At 43.2% G+C, this 20,964-nt stretch overlaps 2 protein-coding genes across 2 annotated transcripts in view; both read left to right on the top strand.

Annotated features, from left to right (window-relative positions):
- The window catches only part of sec23b (SEC23 homolog B, coat complex II component), a 9,796-nt gene extending 1,032 nt beyond the window's left edge, over positions 1-8,764 (top strand). Inside the window, exons 2-19 of the mRNA XM_080494308.1 lie at positions 1,348-1,575; positions 1,813-1,870; positions 1,956-2,042; positions 2,395-2,631; positions 2,727-2,809; positions 2,899-3,043; positions 4,038-4,196; positions 4,303-4,418; positions 4,507-4,630; positions 4,722-4,802; positions 4,899-4,988; positions 5,185-5,291; positions 5,469-5,622; positions 5,796-5,873; positions 5,969-6,130; positions 6,243-6,329; positions 7,096-7,317; positions 7,619-8,764. Of these exons, the coding sequence (XP_080350434.1) occupies positions 1,355-1,575; positions 1,813-1,870; positions 1,956-2,042; positions 2,395-2,631; positions 2,727-2,809; positions 2,899-3,043; positions 4,038-4,196; positions 4,303-4,418; positions 4,507-4,630; positions 4,722-4,802; positions 4,899-4,988; positions 5,185-5,291; positions 5,469-5,622; positions 5,796-5,873; positions 5,969-6,130; positions 6,243-6,329; positions 7,096-7,317; positions 7,619-7,708 (2,301 nt within the window). The 5' untranslated portion in view covers positions 1,348-1,354 and the 3' untranslated portion in view covers positions 7,709-8,764. The remainder of the gene's footprint in view (positions 1-1,347; positions 1,576-1,812; positions 1,871-1,955; positions 2,043-2,394; positions 2,632-2,726; positions 2,810-2,898; positions 3,044-4,037; positions 4,197-4,302; positions 4,419-4,506; positions 4,631-4,721; positions 4,803-4,898; positions 4,989-5,184; positions 5,292-5,468; positions 5,623-5,795; positions 5,874-5,968; positions 6,131-6,242; positions 6,330-7,095; positions 7,318-7,618) is intronic.
- A 3,982-nt stretch (positions 8,765-12,746) lies between these two features.
- Positions 12,747-18,730, top strand: LOC308146644 (germ cell-specific gene 1-like protein; the record flags this gene model as incomplete). The annotated part of the gene is made up of 5 exons (XM_080518547.1): positions 12,747-13,035; positions 15,540-15,587; positions 17,017-17,169; positions 17,787-17,898; positions 18,436-18,730. The coding sequence occupies 5 exons, from the start codon at positions 12,747-12,749 to the stop codon at positions 18,728-18,730; spliced, it is 897 nt and encodes a 298-aa protein (XP_080374673.1).
- Between the last annotated feature and the right edge of the window lie 2,234 nt (positions 18,731-20,964).

Below are 20,964 nucleotides of genomic sequence, written 5' to 3'. Positions count from 1 at the left end.
TCTTCTTTTGATAATGACTAAAATGCGAGACAAAACATGATCTGCTTAAGTGAATGTAGGTATCACAAGAGTTGATCTGGCTAGAAATAATAATTTTAGTAAAAAAAAAATGACTCAAGCCATTAGTTTAAATAGTTAACTCCACCCTGAACATGAAACTTGACTACTTGCAAACTGTATGTGAAGAGTTTAGTTGATATATCGAAAATATGTTTTCATGATGGGTTCAAAAAATTCTGCAAAAAATTTTTTTTTAAAGAGTTAATGTGCATTGAAGACTTGAATTCACATTCCAGGTACCGGTAATGAGATTCACCATACATTGAAAACTACATATTGGGTTCCTGAAGGGCCCATATAGATCAGGAGTTTGTGTGTAAAATATTGTTAAATCAAATGACATAGATATTGTGGATGTATCCCAAATGCCAGAACAGCTTTTTATTTTTTTATTTAGTAGTATTAAAAATATATACTGGCATGTACCTGCATATACAATGTAAATAGATAGGCAGAGGGGGAATTTCAAAAAGACATATTATATTCTGTATGGTATGTTGTACTGACTGATTAAATGTTTCTAAAGTCAGCTTATTTCAACCTGCAGTTCAAAATAATGTTATTACTTCACGTGTAGGTGCAAATGTGCTCAGGAATGAGTCATTGTATATAAAACCGTGTTTGGACTGTTGAAGTGGAAGTTGTGCTGCTCTGTGTTATCTGTGGACTTTAAACGTTTGATCTGACAGAACAAGTTATTTAGAGATGTCAACATGTATTCCTGGAAGTTTTGGGATGCTATGTTGAACCCATCTGCACCCAGGACGTTCAGCGGTTACCGTGTAATCGTGTACCTGTTTGACACATTGCACTATTATCCCTTCTCCAACTTCTGTTTACTATTTGTTTTGTTAAATTCTTCTTGGTCCACATTGTGTTAGTAAAAGGGAGAGTCTTTCGTTACTACAACAGGATGACAAATAAAGCTTTGCCAAGGGAGTTTTCCTTCCTGTGTCATCTGAAGGCAAATACGACGTGTAAAAATACCTCCGCGATACCTTCTGCTAAGTGTACCTCAGCGCGAAAACACGTTTGTCCAGTTTTCAGATGACAGGTTTTTTTGCGTCATGCTTTCGCAGGTCTGTTTCTTATTTAGGCTCCAATGACAGGGATGCGTATATAAAGAGGAGGTGTTCGCCGCAGCCTTCAGAACAGAGCAGATAGACTAAAGAGCAACACAGCGACGCAGAGTTCACAGCCAATTCTTATCCAGGACTCACAGCCTCGCTGCGTGTTTATTTATTCTATTTATTTATATATATCTTTTTATTTATTTTTCTGCTGAAGCTCAGAGATGGCAACCTACCAGGAGTTCATCCAGCAGAACGAAGACAGGGATGGGGTGAGGTTCAGCTGGAACCTCTGGCCCTCCAGCCGCCTGGAAGCCACCAGATTGGTGGTGCCCGTCTCCTGCCTCTTCACGCCGCTCAAAGAGAGGCCCGACCTGCCGCCGGTCCAATACGAGCCGGTCATGTGCAGCCGGGCCAACTGCAAGGCTGTCCTCAACCCGCTGTGGTGAGTCGCTGGAACACTGTCGTCGTATTATCTAATTGTGTGGAATGAGAAGCATTTTGGTATGTTGGTCAAACCTGTACAGAGATTTGCGTTTTAACACGTCAGCATTTCCAGGTGAGTTGTCACAATGTCGGGTGTGGCACACGACATCTACAAACACACCGACTGTTCATCGTCTCTACAGTCCCAATCCTTATTTTGTATTTTTTTTTTTTTTTTTTTATCCTTTATTTACAGTCAGGTGGACTTCAGAGCAAAAATATGGGCATGCAACTTCTGCTTCCAGAGAAACCCAGTAAGTTAACGATGGTCCAACTACTAGAGATGAATGAACTGTAACGGGCTAACTCTGACCTGTGTGCGTCTGTGTCTTCCCGTAGTTTCCTCCCTCTTATGCTGGCATATCCGAGGTGAACCAGCCTGCTGAACTCATGCCACAATTCTCCACCATTGAATACATAGTGCAGGTAAATTCTCTCTGCATGTCTCATGGAGCTCTGCCCGAAGTGATCTTCTAAAAATGTACTGCGCATCGGTGAATAGCAACGATTGCCAATGCTGGATGAGCGTTTTCTTTAGTGACAAGACATGTAATCCGATATTTTAAGGCTGTAATAAGCATTATTAATTAATACTGTTGATGGCCTCACTGCTATTGTGGTTAATACTTCATAACCTCGTAAATAAATCATGTGGTTTTTGAGTAATATGAGCCTGTGAGGGTCAGTTAGTCTCTCTTCAGTTTCCAGAGAGACTTGAAGCTTAATGATGGAAATGACTTGACTCTAGGCATTAAAGTGTCTGTGGCCCTTTTCACAGCGTGGACCTTCAGCCCCTCTCATCTTCTTGTACGTGGTGGACACTTGTTTGGAAGAAGAGGACCTGCAGGCTCTCAAGGAGTCCCTGCAGATGTCCCTCAGTCTGCTGCCACCCAACGCCCTGGTGGGGCTCATCACCTTCGGACGCATGGTGCAGGTTCACGAGCTCAGCTGCGAAGGCATCGCCAAGAGTTATGTGTTCAGGGGCACCAAGGACCTTTCCTCCAAACAGATCCAGGTTGGTTAAAATCCAATCCAAAGGATTGGTTCTATCAGGAAGAGTAGCATTGACGCGTAAACTTTCTGTTTAACTTGATGTCTGTTTTGTTACAGGAGATGCTGGGGTTAACGAAGCCAGCAGCAGCAGGGCAACAAGGTCGTCCCGCGGCCCCTCAGGATACCACCGCCTCCTGCAGGTATGTAGGCGTGATGACTGTTCCCACCTGCCAAACAGAGTCAGCGGTGCTTTGCTTTTGTTCTTGGCAAACATTGGTTTCCTGTCCAGGTTCCTTCAGCCGGTCCACCGAGTGGATATGAACCTGACAGACCTGCTTGGCGAGCTTCAGAGAGACCCCTGGCCCGTCCCCCAAGGCAAACGGCCACTGCGCTCCACCGGCGTTGCGCTGTCTGTTGCTGTTGGTCTCCTGGAGGTACAGTCGTCGTAATATCGCAGCATGCAACTTTACCGCTCATGTTTCTGGACACTTGCATGTTCACTTGCATATCACCCATAAACATGTCTCAGATTACATTATCAGATACGTACGTCCGTACTTCATGGTGACATGAACTTTAGCCCATTCTCGACAGCAGTGCCACATGTTCAGAAACGCACACCATCTGATATTCCTGCCGGGACAGTAGCTGAGATCCGTGCGTTCAAAGGCTGCCTCATGTTTGCCTTCTGGCTTTTGCTCCCGGCCATCATTATCCCCTCTTTCTTCTTCTGCTGCTAATCTGTGTGGTTATATAACTGATAGTGCAACAGATCAGTCTGTACTTTCCTTTCAGCCAGTGGGAGTTGGGGCCCGTTTAGAATATAGCTCCGCTCAGTCGCATGACTTGATGAGATTGTGGTTTCGTTCGGTATGAGACAAATGCAAAGCCCGTTTTTGGCATGAAGTACCAGCTGTCATTTATTTGCATTTTGCACGGGAGGTTTCTTTCAACCATGTTTCTTAATTAACCTGGAGCTTTGACATGATTTAGTTTCCTCTTGTTAAAAAGCATTCCTATTGTTATGAGGAGTACATTTAACCTTCTTTGTTGTCACGCGATTTCATTTCCCGGTGTGCCGGTTTGTCTCGGCTGTTCAGACAGTAAGACTTTGAGCGCTGCTCATGTAGCTGATCTCTGCAGCTCCGGATCCATTGAATGCAAACTTGTAATACTTTTGTATACATACACAGTTCTGCTTGTTGTGGTTCAGAGTGAAAATCAGCTTGTGTTAAAGTGAGAGATTAAAAAGTCCTATAAATTCTCGAATCCAAGCAATTTTATTTTGTAACCATTTAGGCAGCTTTGAATTGGTGACCACAATCGGTGCTCAGTGTTGTGAAAAGCAACACAAAAATTCGCTTAATTAAAACTTGAGATTTGGGTGAGAAGAGAAGCTTCTGACGATCCACTCTGTCTCCTCATCAGGGTACGTTCCCCAACACGGGGGCTCGTGTGATGCTCTTCATCGGGGGGCCGCCCACGCAGGGGCCCGGCATGGTGGTGGGAGACGAGTTGAAAACCCCCATTCGCTCCTGGCACGACATCCAGAAGGACAACGCTCGCCATTTGAAAAAAGCCACAAAGGTAATCGAATACCTGAGACTGACGCACAAGTCAATGTATTTGCACAAAGTAGAAAATGTTTACTGACATGTTCCACTATCGTTTTGTTTTTTTTATTTAACAACAGTACTACGAAGCCATGGCAAACCGCTCAGCAGTGAATGGTCACAGTATTGACATCTATGCCTGCGCCCTCGATCAAACCGGACTGCTGGAGATGAAATGTCTATCGAATCTCACTGGGTACGTAGATACTATTGATCTGCTTGAGGGTGTCCATTTGTATTTGTTGGTTCCCCCTGTGTAATATTGCGCGTGTGCACTTGTTCAGGGGACACATCGTGATGGGAGACTCCTTCAACACCTCCTTGTTCAAGCAAACTTTCCAGAGAGTCTTCAGCAAGGATTACAACGGAGACTTTCGCATGGCCTTCGGCGGCGTCATGGAGGTCAAGGTACAGACACGACGGGAGATAGAAGAGGGAATACTTCCTGTAGGTGTCTGCTTGAGCCGTTGACCTGACGTCCCATCTTCTTTCTTCGTAGACCTCGAGGGAGCTGAAAGTGTGCGGCGTCATCGGACCGTGTGTTTCCCTCAACTCCAAGGGCTCCTGCGTCTCAGAGAACGTGAGTCAGTTCCCCAGATCAAAAAGCCGAGAGATTGTTCCGTTTTACTCCTGCAATCCCCGAGCGGACGCCGCCAACGTGCTGTGTTTTGTGCAGGAGATGGGAATCGGTGGCACCAGCCAGTGGAAAATCTGCGGCCTCAACCCTTCCACCACCCTGGGTATTTACTTTGAAGTCGTCAACCAGGTGAGCCGCCGGCTCGACATTCATTGCGTGACGGCACGCCGAGACTCAATAACAGCTTTGTGTACCAAAGTCCCTCAAACAATCGCTTTTTGTGTGTTTTTCCTTGTCGTAAAAGACAAATTTGCCCACGCAAGAGAGGGGAGTGACTGTTGGCTGCGATCTTACTGGTCCTTTTGTTTTCCTTTCCTCCTTGCAGCACAATGCACCAGTGCCTCAGGGCGGCCGAGGAGCCATCCAGTTTGTAACCCAGTACCAGCACTCCAACACACAGAGGCGGATACGGGTCTCCACCATTGCTAGAAAGTAAGACTCTGCTTTTAATTTAGAGTCGGTTCAGTGAGTATTTTTAATATCCGACTAATATCCCGTGTGCCTCATGTATGTCGCCACTGCAATTAGGTAGAGTAGAATGTTCCCATCGACCTCATAAACGCCACGCCCAGCCTCACATGTTTCTCATTGTGTCCTTTGCTGTTGCAGCTGGGCAGACGCACAGTCGCAGATCCAGCACATCGAGACGTCATTCGACCAGGAGGCCGCCGCGGTGCTCATGGCTCGGCTGGGAGTGTTCAGGGCGGAGTCGGAGGAAGGGCCCGACGTGCTCCGCTGGCTGGACCGACAGCTCATCCGCCTGGTGAGTGACGCACGGAACAACCAACGCAAGTGCATCGTTGACGTTGGCCTCTACGATCAGCTAATCACCGATTATCATTGTGTGTTCCTCCCGTTTGACGTGCCGGTGAGGAGGCAAGGCCAAATCTCTGGTATGTTCAGTATTCGAATGATGTCTCGTTTTCTTTCTCCCAGTGCCAGAAGTTTGGCCAATTCAACAAAGACGATCCCACGTCCTTCAAACTGTCAGAGTCGCTGTCGCTGTACCCACAGGTAAACCTGATCACATCTGTTGCCTCTCTGTCAATATTTCCACTCTGCCGAAGTGAGATTACTAAGCAACCTGCCGCCGTCTCCTTCACTTGCAGTTCATGTTCCACCTGCGGCGCTCACCGTTCCTGCAGGTGTTCAACAACAGTCCAGACGAGTCCTCTTACTACAGGCACCACTTCGTCAGGCAGGACCTGACCCAGTCGCTCATCATGATCCAGCCCATCCTCTACTCTTATTCCTTCCACGGACCACCAGAGGTCAGCCTCAGACCCTCTGCAGCGTCGGGTCCCACCGGCTGCAGAGCAGCGGCTCTTTCTTCCACCTTTCTTGATCTAAACGTGTCGTGTTTGCATTTCTTGTCCTTCATAGCCGGTTCTCCTGGACAGCAGCAGCATCCTGCCAGATCGAATCCTTCTGATGGACACCTTCTTCCAGCTGGTCATCTACCACGGCGAGGTGAGGCTCAGACCCCTGGTGGTCGCCGGGATGAAACGATGCATCGCCAGACGGCTTAAAATCCATACAAACGTGTGACCAATTAAACCGGTGGAATAAAAGAAACGAAACGCGCATCGCAATCTAAACGGCGTACGAAATCTAGATTTGCCTTTTTTTTTTTTTAACAGAGACAATTTTCTTCCTTAATAATCGCTGCGTGTTCGACGTCCTACGTTCGGCTCAGAGTGACAAGACGACAGAAAAGATGGAAGTTAGAAGCTGCTCACTCAACTGGTGGAGGGAAAATACAAAGCTGCTTTCCCCTCCAGCAGAAACCTTCAAAACCTTCCTCTCATAACGATGAAGGGATTTTATACAACACAGACATACCGATATTCCTAAAAATCTAAATTCCAAGCTGGAGGACAATGTTTGTTTGTTTTTTTTAACACTTTGTTTATTTTTTGATAGATTATTTTACATAAAATTTGTTTTAAAATTCATTTATTTCATTTTTTAAGACAGAAGATTTTTATTTAACATATTATGTTGGAGTAAATGTCCAAAACTGTACCTGCCTCAGGAATAAAAAGAAGTGTTAATTGAAAATTGTTTGTTTCAACAGAAATGATTTCAGCCACAATTTGTCGTAAAATATTTGTTGTGAATAAGTCGTATCCAGAATCTCATTGGACGTTGCGCTCGTTCCACTCTGGTAAAGGTCACGTCTCGGCGAGTTTCCTTCAGGTGGAGTTTCATCGCTCTTTTTCCTCTCCGCTTTCAGACGATTGCCCAGTGGAGAAAAGCGGGCTACCAGGAAATGGCCGAGTACGAGAACTTCAAGCAGCTGCTCCAGGCGCCTCTGGACGACGCCCAGGAGATCCTGCAGACGCGCTTCCCGATGCCGCGCTACATCGACACGGAGCACGGCGGCTCGCAGGCTCGCTTCCTGCTCTCCAAAGTCAACCCGTCGCAGACGCACAACAACCTGTACGCCTGGGGACAGGTACGACCCGTCCTCGCCTCAAAGCAGACGTGATCACGGAGTTTTTGAGTTCAATCGCACGATTTTAAAGTCAAACTGCCTGAACGCACGGGATTAGCTAACCTCTGCTAAGTGGGGAAGATTGAAAGCTGAAAATAGCATTAATCTGTAGCCGCCTGAGAACGAGATTATAAAGACAATGGGCTCTTGCATAAGTTAACCTGCATTGAAGTTTGCATCAGATCAGTAATGTGGTAAAACGCTTGGGTTTGTGGAGGGAGTAAATGACGTAACCGCCTGGCTTGTGGTGTCGGCCGTGCAGGAGACGGGAGCGCCGATCCTGACGGACGACGTCAGCCTGCAGGTCTTCATGGACCACCTGAAGAAACTGGCCGTTTCCAGCTCGGCGTAGACGCCTTGGAGGAAAAGCAGCGACGCCACGCTCTCTGCCCCCGCTGCTCTCGGGATCCATTAACATTTCCGCACGCCGACGGCCTCTCGCGCGTCCGCTTGATTTATTATTTTTTACTTCTCAGTCGTGAGAGTCGTGTGACTTTTACCGGAAGAACCGAGGAAGAGGAGAAAAGCCACATTCCCACAAACGCCGGGCGTCTCGACTCTCATTTGATAACGTAGCGACGAGAACTGGGTCCAACTTCACCAGAACCTGACTGTACACATGAGCAATATCGTCATGTCCTTTTCTGTTTTATATTTAACATGATGTCTGACATGTAGAATGATTTGATACATAATTTAACTTGTTTGTTTTTGTCCTTTATAATGTTTCTCCTGAATCGGACTCCATTGAAAGTGTTGTTTAATAGGCTGCTTATATCTGTTTGCTTTGTCCTTTTATTTTTTTGTAAGATAATAATAAAATTGCTCTCTTTAATAAATTATGTTTAGTTAAGAACTTCCAGAGGATTCTATCCTGCTAAATGTTTTTTCCAGGAATGTTCCGTCTCTGAATAATGAGGATTTGACATTCTGAGGAATGGAACAACGGCTCAACTGAGACCGGCTCCATTTTCAATGACGAGCGTTTAATTGAAGTTTCGTGGGGCGCATCATCCTGGTTTGTTTTGTCGCCACCTGGGATTTTGCACCCGCCGATGGCCCGAGTGTCTTTCTAATCAAACTTTAAAATACTGCGAGACATAGAACGAGCTATCTGCTGTATGCCATTATTTTTTTTCCTCCCCCAGGACACGATTTTAAAATTGAGTGTTTTTAGGTGTGGAATGCCAGAGCATGGACGTCAGATGACGAGGGAAACTTCAGAGCTATTGGATCCGCTCGATACGAGAACATGTGATAACGCGGCGGCATCGTGCATGTTTTTAAGATGTTTTGTCTGACAACTGTTTTAAATTAAAAAAATAAAAGTACACTCAAGAGCATGTTGTTCTAATACACTGGAAAAAAATAAGCTATTTTCAAATAAAAGGAAAACGGTTGCATATCACACTGTGGACTAATTTTCATCTCTTTCATAGTTGTTATAGCGACACGAAGCGCAGTTCGGTTTATCCTCAAAAAAAAACATCCGCTGCAGCTTTGTTTTTTCCTTTGTTTGTTTTGTTTTCAAGTCACAGAGGTTACGGGAGATGCTCAAGTTCAAACACGAGGCAGCTGTTTGGTTTGTGTGCAGCAGAAGCAGCGGCTTTGCTCCGCCTGTTTACTATTGTCCAAGTGAACGATTGCATGTCGGGGAAAGCGGCGCAGCAGCATGTTGCGACAACAGTAGGTGACATGTCCTCTGCAGATTGGAAGCGGCAACACTCTCCCCACAGAATTGTCTTTTTTTTTTTTTTTTTAACCCCCCCCCCCCTCATTCATCACTACTGTACATAAAGCTTGCACGCCACACAATTCCAATCATAAAACCGCTCACACACCATCTACTGTCACTGTAAGCTGATTTCACAGGACCCAGACAGTATGATTTCGAGGATCAGTGCACGGCAGATTATGAGGACTAATCCTCCGGGGATATCTGTTTTAGAGGAAAATTCTACTCTTAGCAGCTTTGTGCGGAAGTTGCCACTGAAATACAAATGAAGTCTGTGTCTATCAAGAGCTTAGGCCTCGCTACGTTTGCACTCTCAAGCCACATATGGTCCAAAGGTATTCAAGGCCAACTCAAAAGATGCACTCCAACAGCTTTTAATCTCTTTGGACATGGATACTTCTGCACAATACCAGAAGCTCCTTTTTAAGTCCGTGCGTTTTTTTGCAGTAGCGTGATGTTCCATCCAGGCCGTCCTGTAAATGGACTGATCCCATAAAGGAGAGCGAGCGATTGATTTTAATCTGCATGCGTGTTCGTCTGTCTTGATGGATGCAGAAGCAATGCATGCTCAGAGGCGTTTGGAGGGACAAAAGAACATTAATATGTCTGTTTTGTTTTTTTTCCCTCTCTCTGTCTCGGTGTGATGGTTCATGATGCTCATGTCCATGTGATTCCCAGGCTTAGGCAAATCTGTAAGGAAACGTGTCGTCTTATTATCTCCTATCAAATCCTAACGGATCAGTTCTAGTCCAGCAGCCAGAAATCCATTCTGGCCCGTGTCCCGATAACTTACGTAAGATTTCTATATAGAAAATATCATGGCATGTTTATATAAGTACGAATAATACAGCGCCGTATTTGGGTCAATAAAAAATAAAAAAATAAAAATGTTTCTTTAGATGAGTGGGCTTATAGGAACCAATGCTGAGTGTGTTTAGTGTGTGTGTGTGTGTGTGTGTGTGTGTGTGTGTGTGTGTGTGTGTGTGTGTGTGTGTGTGTGTGTGTGTGTGTGTGTGTGTGTGTGTGTGTGTGTGTGTGTGTGTGTGTGTGTGTGTGTGTGTGTGTGTGTGTGTGTGTGTGTGTGTGTGTGATGTTCTTGGTTTTCTTGGAAACTGAAGCTTTGCAAACTTTGGTTAAGCAAATACTAGTAACTGAACTCAGAAAGATCAATCATCCAACGTAAACACAGACAATGTGCCCACACACACACACACACACACACACACACACACACACACACACACACACACACACACACACACACACACACACACACACACACACACACACACACACACACACACACACACACACGTACACACACTTTAGGACCACCTAAAGTTGGATAAACACACAGAAGATGAATAATAAACGATATTAAATGATACTATTCAGTGCATTTCCATGTATCTCGTCCTGTGCGCAGAGCAAAACCTTGTCAGAGTCATTTTAGTTTTTGTTTGAGCACACATTTCTGCAAATTACTTGTTTTAACTGGAGGGATTATGTTGTGGTTCTTGTTTTGTTTTGTGTGGTTTTTTTTTCTCTTTGCAAGCTCCCCCTCCTGCTGTTGGATTGCAGTTGGAAGACTTCCACCTGTGCGTGAGTGTGAGATTGTCGTCACCTGGCGGTTGTTGTTTATATTGGGCGTCGTCTGTTTGTTCAGATTGGCGTTGCCGCTGATGTTCAATAAGACTCTTGTCGACTGTTGGCAGGAATCGCTGGGCCATTCAGGGACACGACGCTCTTGATTTATCACCTATTCATTCTGATCAAGAAGCTGAATTATTTGTCTCTGATCAAAGCGGCTAATTATCAACATTTGCAGTAATTCTTTTCAATCAGATCAGGATCTGGATCCCACCATCCTCTCCGCCCCGTCAAGGTGTGATTAACCTGCAGTCTTACCAGCGGCTTGCCCCTCGGTATGTAGGACACTTCAGTGGAGAGTCTTGGCCTGATTTTGCTCCTTTTTAAGAGTCATGTTGACGTGCGGCTTATCTTCCACGGGCTGAAGATGATGGCGTGCTGCTGGGGTGACGAACACGTCAGGATTCTCTGACCTCGTTTATCCCCGAGTTGTAAACAAAGTTTGCACAGGGGCAAGAAAAACAAAAAAACCATCCTAAAGACTTCCAGCTTCAGAGAAATGTTCTAAGACAAAGTGAGGGAACGTTCCCATGAGTGTTTATAAAGTCAACTCTGTGGCCTCGAAGTCCGAACAGTCATCAGGTCGTCACCCCCACCACCCCTACCCCCCCACCCGACATCCGTTTATTCATCCGTCCATCTCCTCCACTGCTTTATCACACTTATCTAATCCCTGCGGACGATGAGCGAAATGCAGATTATACCCTGGACAGGTCACAGAAAGGTCACACAGACACCAATTGACCTAATACACACGCATATATATATGGACTGGAGGAGGAAACCCAGTGAGAACGTGCAAACTCCACACAGAACGGTGTTCAAGCTCAGAATCAAACCGGGGATGTTCTCACCGTGCAGTGGGACGTCTTCCCACTGCAGTGCAACGCAACCAAACATGATGTGCTAAGTGAAGCCAGGAGGAAGACAAGACCGGCTTCTCTGGATGCTAAAAGTAAAGAAAGTAACAAAGGGATGAATTATTTTAACTTTTTTTTATTGGGAGTCATGACAAGATACATAAAGTTGAAAGAAAGAAAGAAAGAAAGAAAGAAAGAAAGAAAGAAAGAAAGAAAGAAAGAAAGAAAGAAAGAAAGAAAGAAAGAAAGAAAGAAAGAAAGAAAGAAAGAAAGAAAGAAAGAGTGTTGCTCCAAGGAGGCCCTCCCTTTTGACTCCTCCCACAATCAGACAGCTCTGCTCTGGCACATGGCACCACGAGAGGAAGTACTTCCTCCTCTTCCCAAGATGGGCATGCGTGGGCGGAGCCAGTCCAGCTCACACAGACACTGCAGATTCTGAATGCAGCTGCTATGACTCAATATTCAAATGGAGGGAAATCTAGGAAAAACTGCATTTTGGGTAATGAACTTTGAATACAATGTTTTTTGACCATGTGGACGTGTTGACAAGAATGGATTGCTAAAATGATGATTGTGCTTTTTAAGTTGTCTCCACTTCCTGGAATAGTTCTTTTCTTTTACCCCCTTTTTTTTTCTTTTCATGACCCCCCCCCCCCCCCCCCCCCCCCCAAAAAAAAAAGGTCCTTTGGTGACATCAGAGGCTGCAGATGGTTCTGCTGAAAATCTTTTAAGGAGTATTTTCATGTTTCAGTGGTAACTTCCGACACGTCCTCATAATCTGAGAGAGAGAGGGAGAGAGAGAGAGAGAGAGAGAGAGAGAGAGAGAGAGAGAGAGAGAGAGAGAGAGAGAGAGCGCATCTCGAGAAAATCCCACAGTTGACGCAAACAAGCGTCAAATCCTCTGACAACGTGACGTCCTATAGGCTGTCAGCGTGATGGAGATGTGTCACATCGGCACACGCACGCACACGTCCACACGCTCGTCCACACGCGCACACGGCCGCGGACAGAGAGGATGTGTGTGTCCCGTGCATCCCTGGAAGAGCGCAATGGGACCCCCCGCCTCAGCCGGAGAGTAGCCGGGGCTCGTGCGTCTTGCTCCACTTCGCACCCATGAACTTGACGCTGCCTCCTCCACGCGGACAATGAAGACGACTGGCAAATGCAGGACCCTCCTGTCGGTTACCTTGAACTTCCTGGCCCTGCTCTTCTCCATCACGGCGTTCATCACCACGTACTGGTGCGTGGGGACGCAGAGAGTGCCCAAACCCAAGTGCAGCAAGCTGCGGACGCACCAGTGCATCGACTACGGGGTGAACGAGACGGACCCCAACAAGGTGGTCTACAGCTGGGAGACCGGCGACGACAGGTTCCTGTTCCGACAGTTCCACACCGGGATCTGGTTTTCATGCGAGGAAAACATCCACGATGAAAGTAAGAAGAAGGTGTGTGTGTGTGTGTGTGTGTGTGTGTGTTGGGGGGGGAGAGAGAGAATGTGTGTCTGTGCGCCTTTACGCGCAGATTTGAGCCGAGCGCCAAGAGTTCCATCACCTCGACTGCAAAGTCCTCTGGATATTCTGTCACGTTTTTGAGAAAATACGGTGTGGGCGGGAATCCGAACAATAATGATCATTTAAAAGTACATTTTGATATGATTGTTGAATGTCTTATATTCACTTTAAGGCATTTTAAGTGCATTGAATGCCATTTTAAGATAGATACCTAAAAGTGGCTTCACTTCTCACCACTACATTTTGTATTGTTGCTGACTAGAATTGTCTTCAGCAACAATTCAAAACGAAAATTTAAAATCTATTTTAATTTGATTGTTGGATGTCTGATATTCACCTGAAAGCATTTTAAATTCTTTAAAGACCATTTTAAAATAGACATACCTGAAAATGGCCGCACTCGTCACCACTGCAGTTTTATTTGTTGTCCTCAGCTACAATTCAAAGTGCCTCAAAACAGCAACAAACCAACAGCAAAGAAAACAAAGAAAAGATAAAAACTTGGAAACATCAATGCTTAATTCCAATTTTAAAGCTGTACGTTTCAATGTAAAAGCTAAAAACCTATTTTCAACCTCCACAATGATTTAATCCTTTTGTAATGATGCTGCTCACCTCCAGTAAAAAGTCTCTATCTTTTGTTGAACCATCTTGTCATTTGCCCTCAAATTACATCATTTTAAAATATCCCATAATCTGCATTTGGTTACGTTTCAAACTGACACAGATGATAGCAGAATATAAAACAGTAATTCAGGATTCAGAGCAATTTAAATTCATCATTTGTTTTATTTCATCCACACTTCAAAACAAACCTCTGAAAATCCATTAATGGAAATCCCTCCACTCTCCGTTCAAACAGAGATTACTCGCTCTTTGTGAGACACTTCCACTTCATGACGGTTTCCGTGTAATCGCCTTTCATCCATATTCGCCTATTTGTGAAATTGCTTTGTCTATTTTTATCTCCCGTGAAAGGAGAGAAAATGGGACTTGCACTCTGACCGGGTGTGATTGCTTCACAGCTTCCAGTGAAACGTACGGAGCGTGGCTGGTTTGTGCACGCGTCCGATTTCCTGTCGTCGCTTTAATAACAAAGGATCTAACGATTAGTCCAGGTCAAAGGTCAGGCCAGATGAGTCTCAGAATTCACATCTGAACTTTTTGAAACACGCCCACCCACCCTCTGACATTGCTAATAAACCATTTTTTTTTTTCTGTCAATTTTCATGAAACAAACCACAGACTCAGATTATCCAGCGAGGGAATTGCTCGCACATCTCGATCTCATCAAGTGGCAGTGCGATGCGGGGCGGCCCTGAGACAGCTTGAGTTAATAAGGATTACGTAACAGCGGCCTTGATGAGTTTTTCCTCAAAACAGCTGTTGCCACCCTCTTTCTACCTGATTAAAGTTCCACTTTCAACAAATCCAGCCGTGAGCTTCGCTCGACAGACGACGGAGGCGAAAACATCCCAATCGGCAGAAACCCCATGTGGCGGCGGTCATTTAATATCCTGTTTGTTCAAGTCACACGGGCTCTCACTGCACGTAACCGGTTCTGGTGAACACCGCCGGATTTCATTCTAATTCTTCTTCTTTTATTTTTTTTTTCCAGAACTGTGATATGAGTATCTGTCTTTTTTAATTCATTCATTTCAGACATGTGACATTTCAAACATTGTGTGCAATCACATACATAACCACTTTCCCTATATACACAGACACACATATATACAAAATATATATACAACATTTGATGATCGTGAATAATGAAATTATGGCTTATGAAAATATAGTTTAAGTATACCCACATATACTTATCACAATACATACATACATACATACATACATACATACATACATACATACATACATACATACTGTACATACATACATACATACACACACACACACACACACACACACACACACACACACACACACACACACACACACACACACACACACACACACACACACACACACACACACACACACCTCATGTATCTAATTAACGTACCTGAAAAGGGGTATGAAGAAGTAAACTTAAACCCTACCCCTTCTCCAATATTCAATAGATATTCAATAATCATCTTCTTGTATTAAGAACAACATGTATTTACAGAAACCTGCAGCTCCAAAAAGCTGTATTTTGGCCTTATGTTCAGCCACTCCTGAACTGCTGATCTTTGGGTGTTTCATTGTGATCCTACTTTTGTGTTGCCGGTGGGATTAGCCTGTCAAACACACCTGGACAGAAGGAGGGAATAAAACGCAGATTAGGGATTTTTTATTTTTTTGGAATTGTTTTTTACAGTTTATCCAGTCTGTAAATCCCAAATTTTTTTTAAACAACTTGTCCACAAAACATGTGAGGAAGTTGACGCAGTGTTCTCACATCATCCTTCTTATTTTCCCTGCCAGGTGAGAGGTGCAGAAGTTTCATCGATTTAGCTCCAGCGTCAGAGAAAGGTGAGTGTCCGCTGCTTCTCGTCAGGAGGTCAAATATTTATTTTAGCGAGATTACGCTCCAATTTTTTGCAATTGGCACTTGCTTTACATGTTCAAAAGGGGGTAGGATGAAGTACAGACTGATTTAAAAGTACATTTCACTTCATAAGAAATATATAAATAATCTTTTTACATCTATATTTTTGAACATACTGAAAAATCAAGGACTAAAAATAAGTAAATAACTTTTATAAGAAGCCCCATTATCTATCATAACAAAAAGTGCCAAATAATTTGCAGAAGAAACCAACTGCTACACATTGATTACACACTCTTCATGCTGCTCCAATTACTCCCGTTGTCACATTTGCATAGAAACACGTTTTAATGTAATTTTGCACTACTGTTTGTTTACATATTGCACAGTTTTTTTTAATGTATTTGGGAAATTCTTTGCAACAGCAGAATACAATATAAGAGTATTAGTGTGCATTTGTAGAAATGAATAACTGAAGTGTTATAAAAAGGTTTTACATTATTTTAAGTATATCTTAGACTAATTCCAGTCATAAATCAAATGATAAGGGTAACAGACAGTTACACCAGCTGTAGACTAGATATAAAGGTTTTACATAGAATTCATGTAGCTACCACACAAAGCATTCTGCCCATGAGGCACTGAGATCATATTTGATACTGTGAAAAAATAATTTTATTGTTGAGGGGTCACAGTGTGGTTCAAGCCGTGTAAAGCGATCTTATCCTATCAACACCTTTTAAAAACCACGGTTATAGAAAATGCGTAGTTTAGCATGAGCTGAAACTACAGATAAACCAAACAGAATGAATATTAGTGCAGGACATTTCCAGTCAGTGCAAATAACCAACGATATAGTTAAATTAGCCCAAGACTTTAGACAGTTTCTAAATAAATTATTGACTCCATGTATATTTATTGTGCTCTGTGGCAGTGACTGCAGGTTTAATATCAGCGAAGACGTTCAGTTTTTACCTGTAATCACATCCACACAGAAGATTTGTAGTGTTAGTGTGGCTCTGTTGAACCTCTCCTCTGAGAAAAGTTCCATTTCTGTCAGTTTTGTGAGACGTTAGGGTATCTCAGTAAAGACTGGGGCTGCGATTAGGAATAATGAATTTATATGTGCAGCCAGATGAGCTGACAGTGAAATTCATAAGAAAGCTGAATGACATCTTTGAGGAAAATTCAGCTTCTGTTTATTATGATCTGTCTGTATTACCTGCTGGAGGGATCGGTTTGTTGTCAGGTTTAGATAATGATTTACATAAGATAAGTGGTTTTCTGGTTCCATATCAGCATGGAGCCGGATGATGGAAAGTGTCTTTCCATGCATTTGTCTAAAACAAACCCGAAGTGGATTGATTTTGATGTTAATATATGAGGGTGGTTCTTCTGTTTGTTTTTTTGCAGGAATTCTGTGGCTGTCGCTGGTTTCTGAGATGCTGTACATCGTCCTGCTGGTGGTGGGCTTCAGCCTCATGTGTTTGGAGCTGGTCCACTCCAGCAACATCATCGACGGGCTCAAACTCAATGCCTTCGCTGCCGTCTTCACCGTGTTGTCAGGTAGCGCCATTCAGTCTGTCTTGATCTGAAACGCTCTTTTATAGTTCCTCAGGTTAGCAGGTGGTATGATACCATGGAGAAGCAGACACAGACCTGAAGTCTACGGCTTTTAAATGTTCTCTGACGCATAAAGCCAGATTTAAAAGGGAAAAAAAGTTTTCTAATACTAAATTTTCTTGAATATTGTGATTTCAGACTATAACACATAGCAAATAAGTGAGATATTGTGACAATCCTGAAGAATAAAGTGAGCTTCTTGTTGATTTTTTGATGTTCAGAAATGCCACAGTTACACTGTCAAGACTTTAATGACCTGAACTGGCATGTTTGATTATAATAGAGTGCAAAACATGTTGGATCAATCCTTAGAAACATATTTAAATTCAGTTTTTCCCCGTAATATTTTATGTCCACAAATTCCCCAAAAGTCAAAGATAACTGAATATTGATTTAACGCTATGACGTGATAACATCATTACAATGTATTTTCCTCACGTGTGTCACTGTGTGTGCATAAAATGTCCTTTTTCTCTAATATTTCAGATTTAAATCACAACATTTTATATGATTCTTATTCTTTCGCGTACTTTAATAGATGCTACTCCGTGTTATTGCAGGTCTTCTTGGCATGGTGGCTCATGTGATGTACACACAGGTCTTCCAGGTCACAGTCACCCACGGCCCACCTGAGTGGAGACCCTACAACTGGGACTACGGCTGGTCTTTCTGGTAGGTCTCCACTCAATCTGTCAGTTTCTTGTTTTTTTAAGGTGTTATAAGTCTCATAATGTGAGAAGAAAAAAAAAAAACCCCAGCTTGATTCCTGCAATAGCCTCACCTCTCTCCAGCATCACTGTCTCTAATGAAAAAATCCCAAAGCTCTCATGTTATGGTGGGATTAGGCTTTGGTGTCCAAAGCCCCAATACAGGCGTGATTGGAATTGCATAAGGGGATAATATTTCACTTCTTTACAATATGCGCAGTATGCTGAAAAATCGTTTTAGAGGGTAAACAATTCTTGACCTTTTGTGGGTATTATTCAACATGCATGAAAAGTACATGAGATGATGATTTGATTGTCTGATCTCACATGGGACGCAGTCTGCTTAAAGTGATTGTCACTAAGCTCCCCAAATACAGAAGGTAAAATGTCAATGTGGGGGCAAAAGAAATGACGGCTTCGTGGCGCCGTGAATGTAACGTCACATAGAAAAACTAATTCTGCAATGGGGGGGTTTTTTCTTCTTTTTTTTTTTAAACATCAGCGCTGCCTGGGCATCCTTCACCTGCTGCATGGGCGCATCCGTCACCACGCTCAACTCCTACACCAAGACCGTCATCGAGTTCAGACACAAACGCAAGACCTTCGAGCAGAGCATCCGCGAGGAGCACGCCAGGGAGGCGTTCGGATACTTCCAGGAGCGCTCCGTGCACTCCATCTCCAAGTCTGTGGAGGTTTACTCCAGCCAGTCGCTGAAAAGTGGCCGGAAAGCCCCGTTCCCCTCGGACTCCCTGGACTTGAGTGACATTGCCGCGTCTTTGGGGGAGGAGCAGTGCTGAGGAGGCGAGACCTCCCTCTCGCTTCGACGTCCCGGATTTGACAGAAGTGCTGTTTGAGCGTCTTTCGGCGAGCGTTCGCTCTGGGATGAGGCCTCGCCATGAAAAAAGCTCCGTCCGACGCTTTTCAGCACGGCCTTAATTTAAACTGGTCTCAGAGCTGCGACTTGAGAAAATCCAGCTGGGAACTGGGAAAACGTGGACGTGGATCTCATGAACGAGTGTTTTGTCCATTTGTCTAACTTACCACGTTGCAGATTGGAAAGAAAAGGTTGACTTTACCCACAGTGATAGAGGGAGTGTCTGCAAGACGCTAAATAGCCTTATTGAACTATTCATCAATCAGAAAATCAATGCAAAGACCAACAGTTTAACTAATTGTGACGGAAAGCCATAATATTTTAGACTTCACAAACTATGTGCCTCAGTAATGTAGATAATTTGTCAATCAGTTGGGGGTTTTGTTTGTTCACAGAATGGTGGTGGAGAATAATGTAGCAATTACTATCTCAAGATGTCAGAATGAGACTTTTTAACACATTTTCTGCTGGATTAGTGTCTACCATGTTGGGGAAAAATACAAATTAACTTGATATTTATGGCATGTAACTTATACATGGCTTGGCCTTGGCTTGGCTTGATACACAATCACAGTTTTTCTTTAAGTGTTTCTCCTTTGATAACAAGAAAATCAAATCTCAAAAGTTGTCCAAAAATGTTTTTTTAGAGTGTTTTGAAGCAAATATGATGAATAGTAAAGTTTACCCTCTCAAAAATGTGTTTGCTCCATTTCTTTTTTACCCACACATACACTACGAAATGGTTCAGTTGAAGTTATATGTTCCTATTGATATAAATATTACACGAGGTTGTCAAACATGAGACCCGTGGGCCAAACGTGGCCCCAAAGAGGTTCCAATCCGGCCAAACCACCAAGCAAATTATGGAAAATTTTAAAGAAAACAGTTTTTTTCCCACAATTTTTTTAAGCGTAGCAGACAAAATACCAGACTGAGACTCAAGCTGAAATATCGGTGATGTTGTCATAAAAGATAGCTATCTCATTGGGAAAAGGCAAATTAGCCCCAAGATGAAAAATATGTTTAAAAAAAACAAACACACCGTAATGCAACAATTTTCTGGGACATTTCACTGTAGTGTGCACCAAACTTTTTCATTACAAATGGCTTCAAATTGAGATTGTAGTCAGTTTCTTTAGCAACTGTTTGGTTTTGTGAAAATATGGACATTTTCATCATGTCTTCTCTGCACCACCTGCAAAAAAATCTTTAAAGTTGTATTTTAGAGGTTATTATGGCAGTATCTATCGGCCTGATCCACTCTAGATTGAATGTGGCTTCGGAATTAAGATGAGTTAAAGCTTTATTAAATTTAGGAACCACAACCATTTGGGTAGTTACTGCTTCTTTACATGATTATGTGGCAAAATGGTATCTTACAAAGCAAAAATCTTTTTATTCGCATTATAATTTAAAAAAATGATATGGTTGCATCTTTAAAATGCCAAAAAACAAACCTTTTAATGACATTTCACCCATGTTTCCTGTAGAGGGCAATGTTGCCCTGATAGTCCTTGATACTCTGCAGGTTTCTGTTTTACTCTCCCAAGCAACAAATTGTTTATTCTGACACATTTCCGTCAGAACCAACATTAAACTTGTGCAGCCATTTGAGCTCCAGCACCTCGTCAGACCGATTGCCATCAACTCTGAGGAAAATAGTCCCCTCATGTTTTTTTTTACCACCACACTGAATATGGGATTATTATTATTGTTCTCTCATGTTATGGCAGATCCGTGTATGAATATTTCACTTCATTGGAAAGGAATCTCAGTCATTTCTACCTTTTATTTTCAATTTGTTTATATTTCCTTAACAATTATACAGTATTAACATTGCAGGTTGTGAATAAATTTCATCTGAAATGGCACAAGAGAAAAGCCTCATGTTCATTTTTTTTAAATAATAGTTATAATACAAGTCCGTCACATGGTCATGGATATAAAATCTATATGAAAATACACATATATACAGAAAGAGGTGGGCCTGCACGCTCCTATAGTGTAATATTTTTTCACACACAAGATTAAACATATTGAGAATATGAAGCTTCAACACACAAAATGTAATTTCAGCCTTGGAACGCCAGTCTGCTGTGCTTTCTTTTTTTCTCTGTGTCTGTCTCTCTGTGGCACGATAATGTCAGAGCAGTTAGT

Source organism: Blennius ocellaris (assembly GCF_963422515.1).
Source record: "Blennius ocellaris genome assembly, chromosome: 3".
Taxonomy (NCBI): Eukaryota; Metazoa; Chordata; class Actinopteri; order Blenniiformes; family Blenniidae; genus Blennius; species Blennius ocellaris.
The sequence above is the reverse complement of the archived record's forward strand: the minus strand, read 5'-3'. Positions and strand labels throughout refer to the sequence as shown.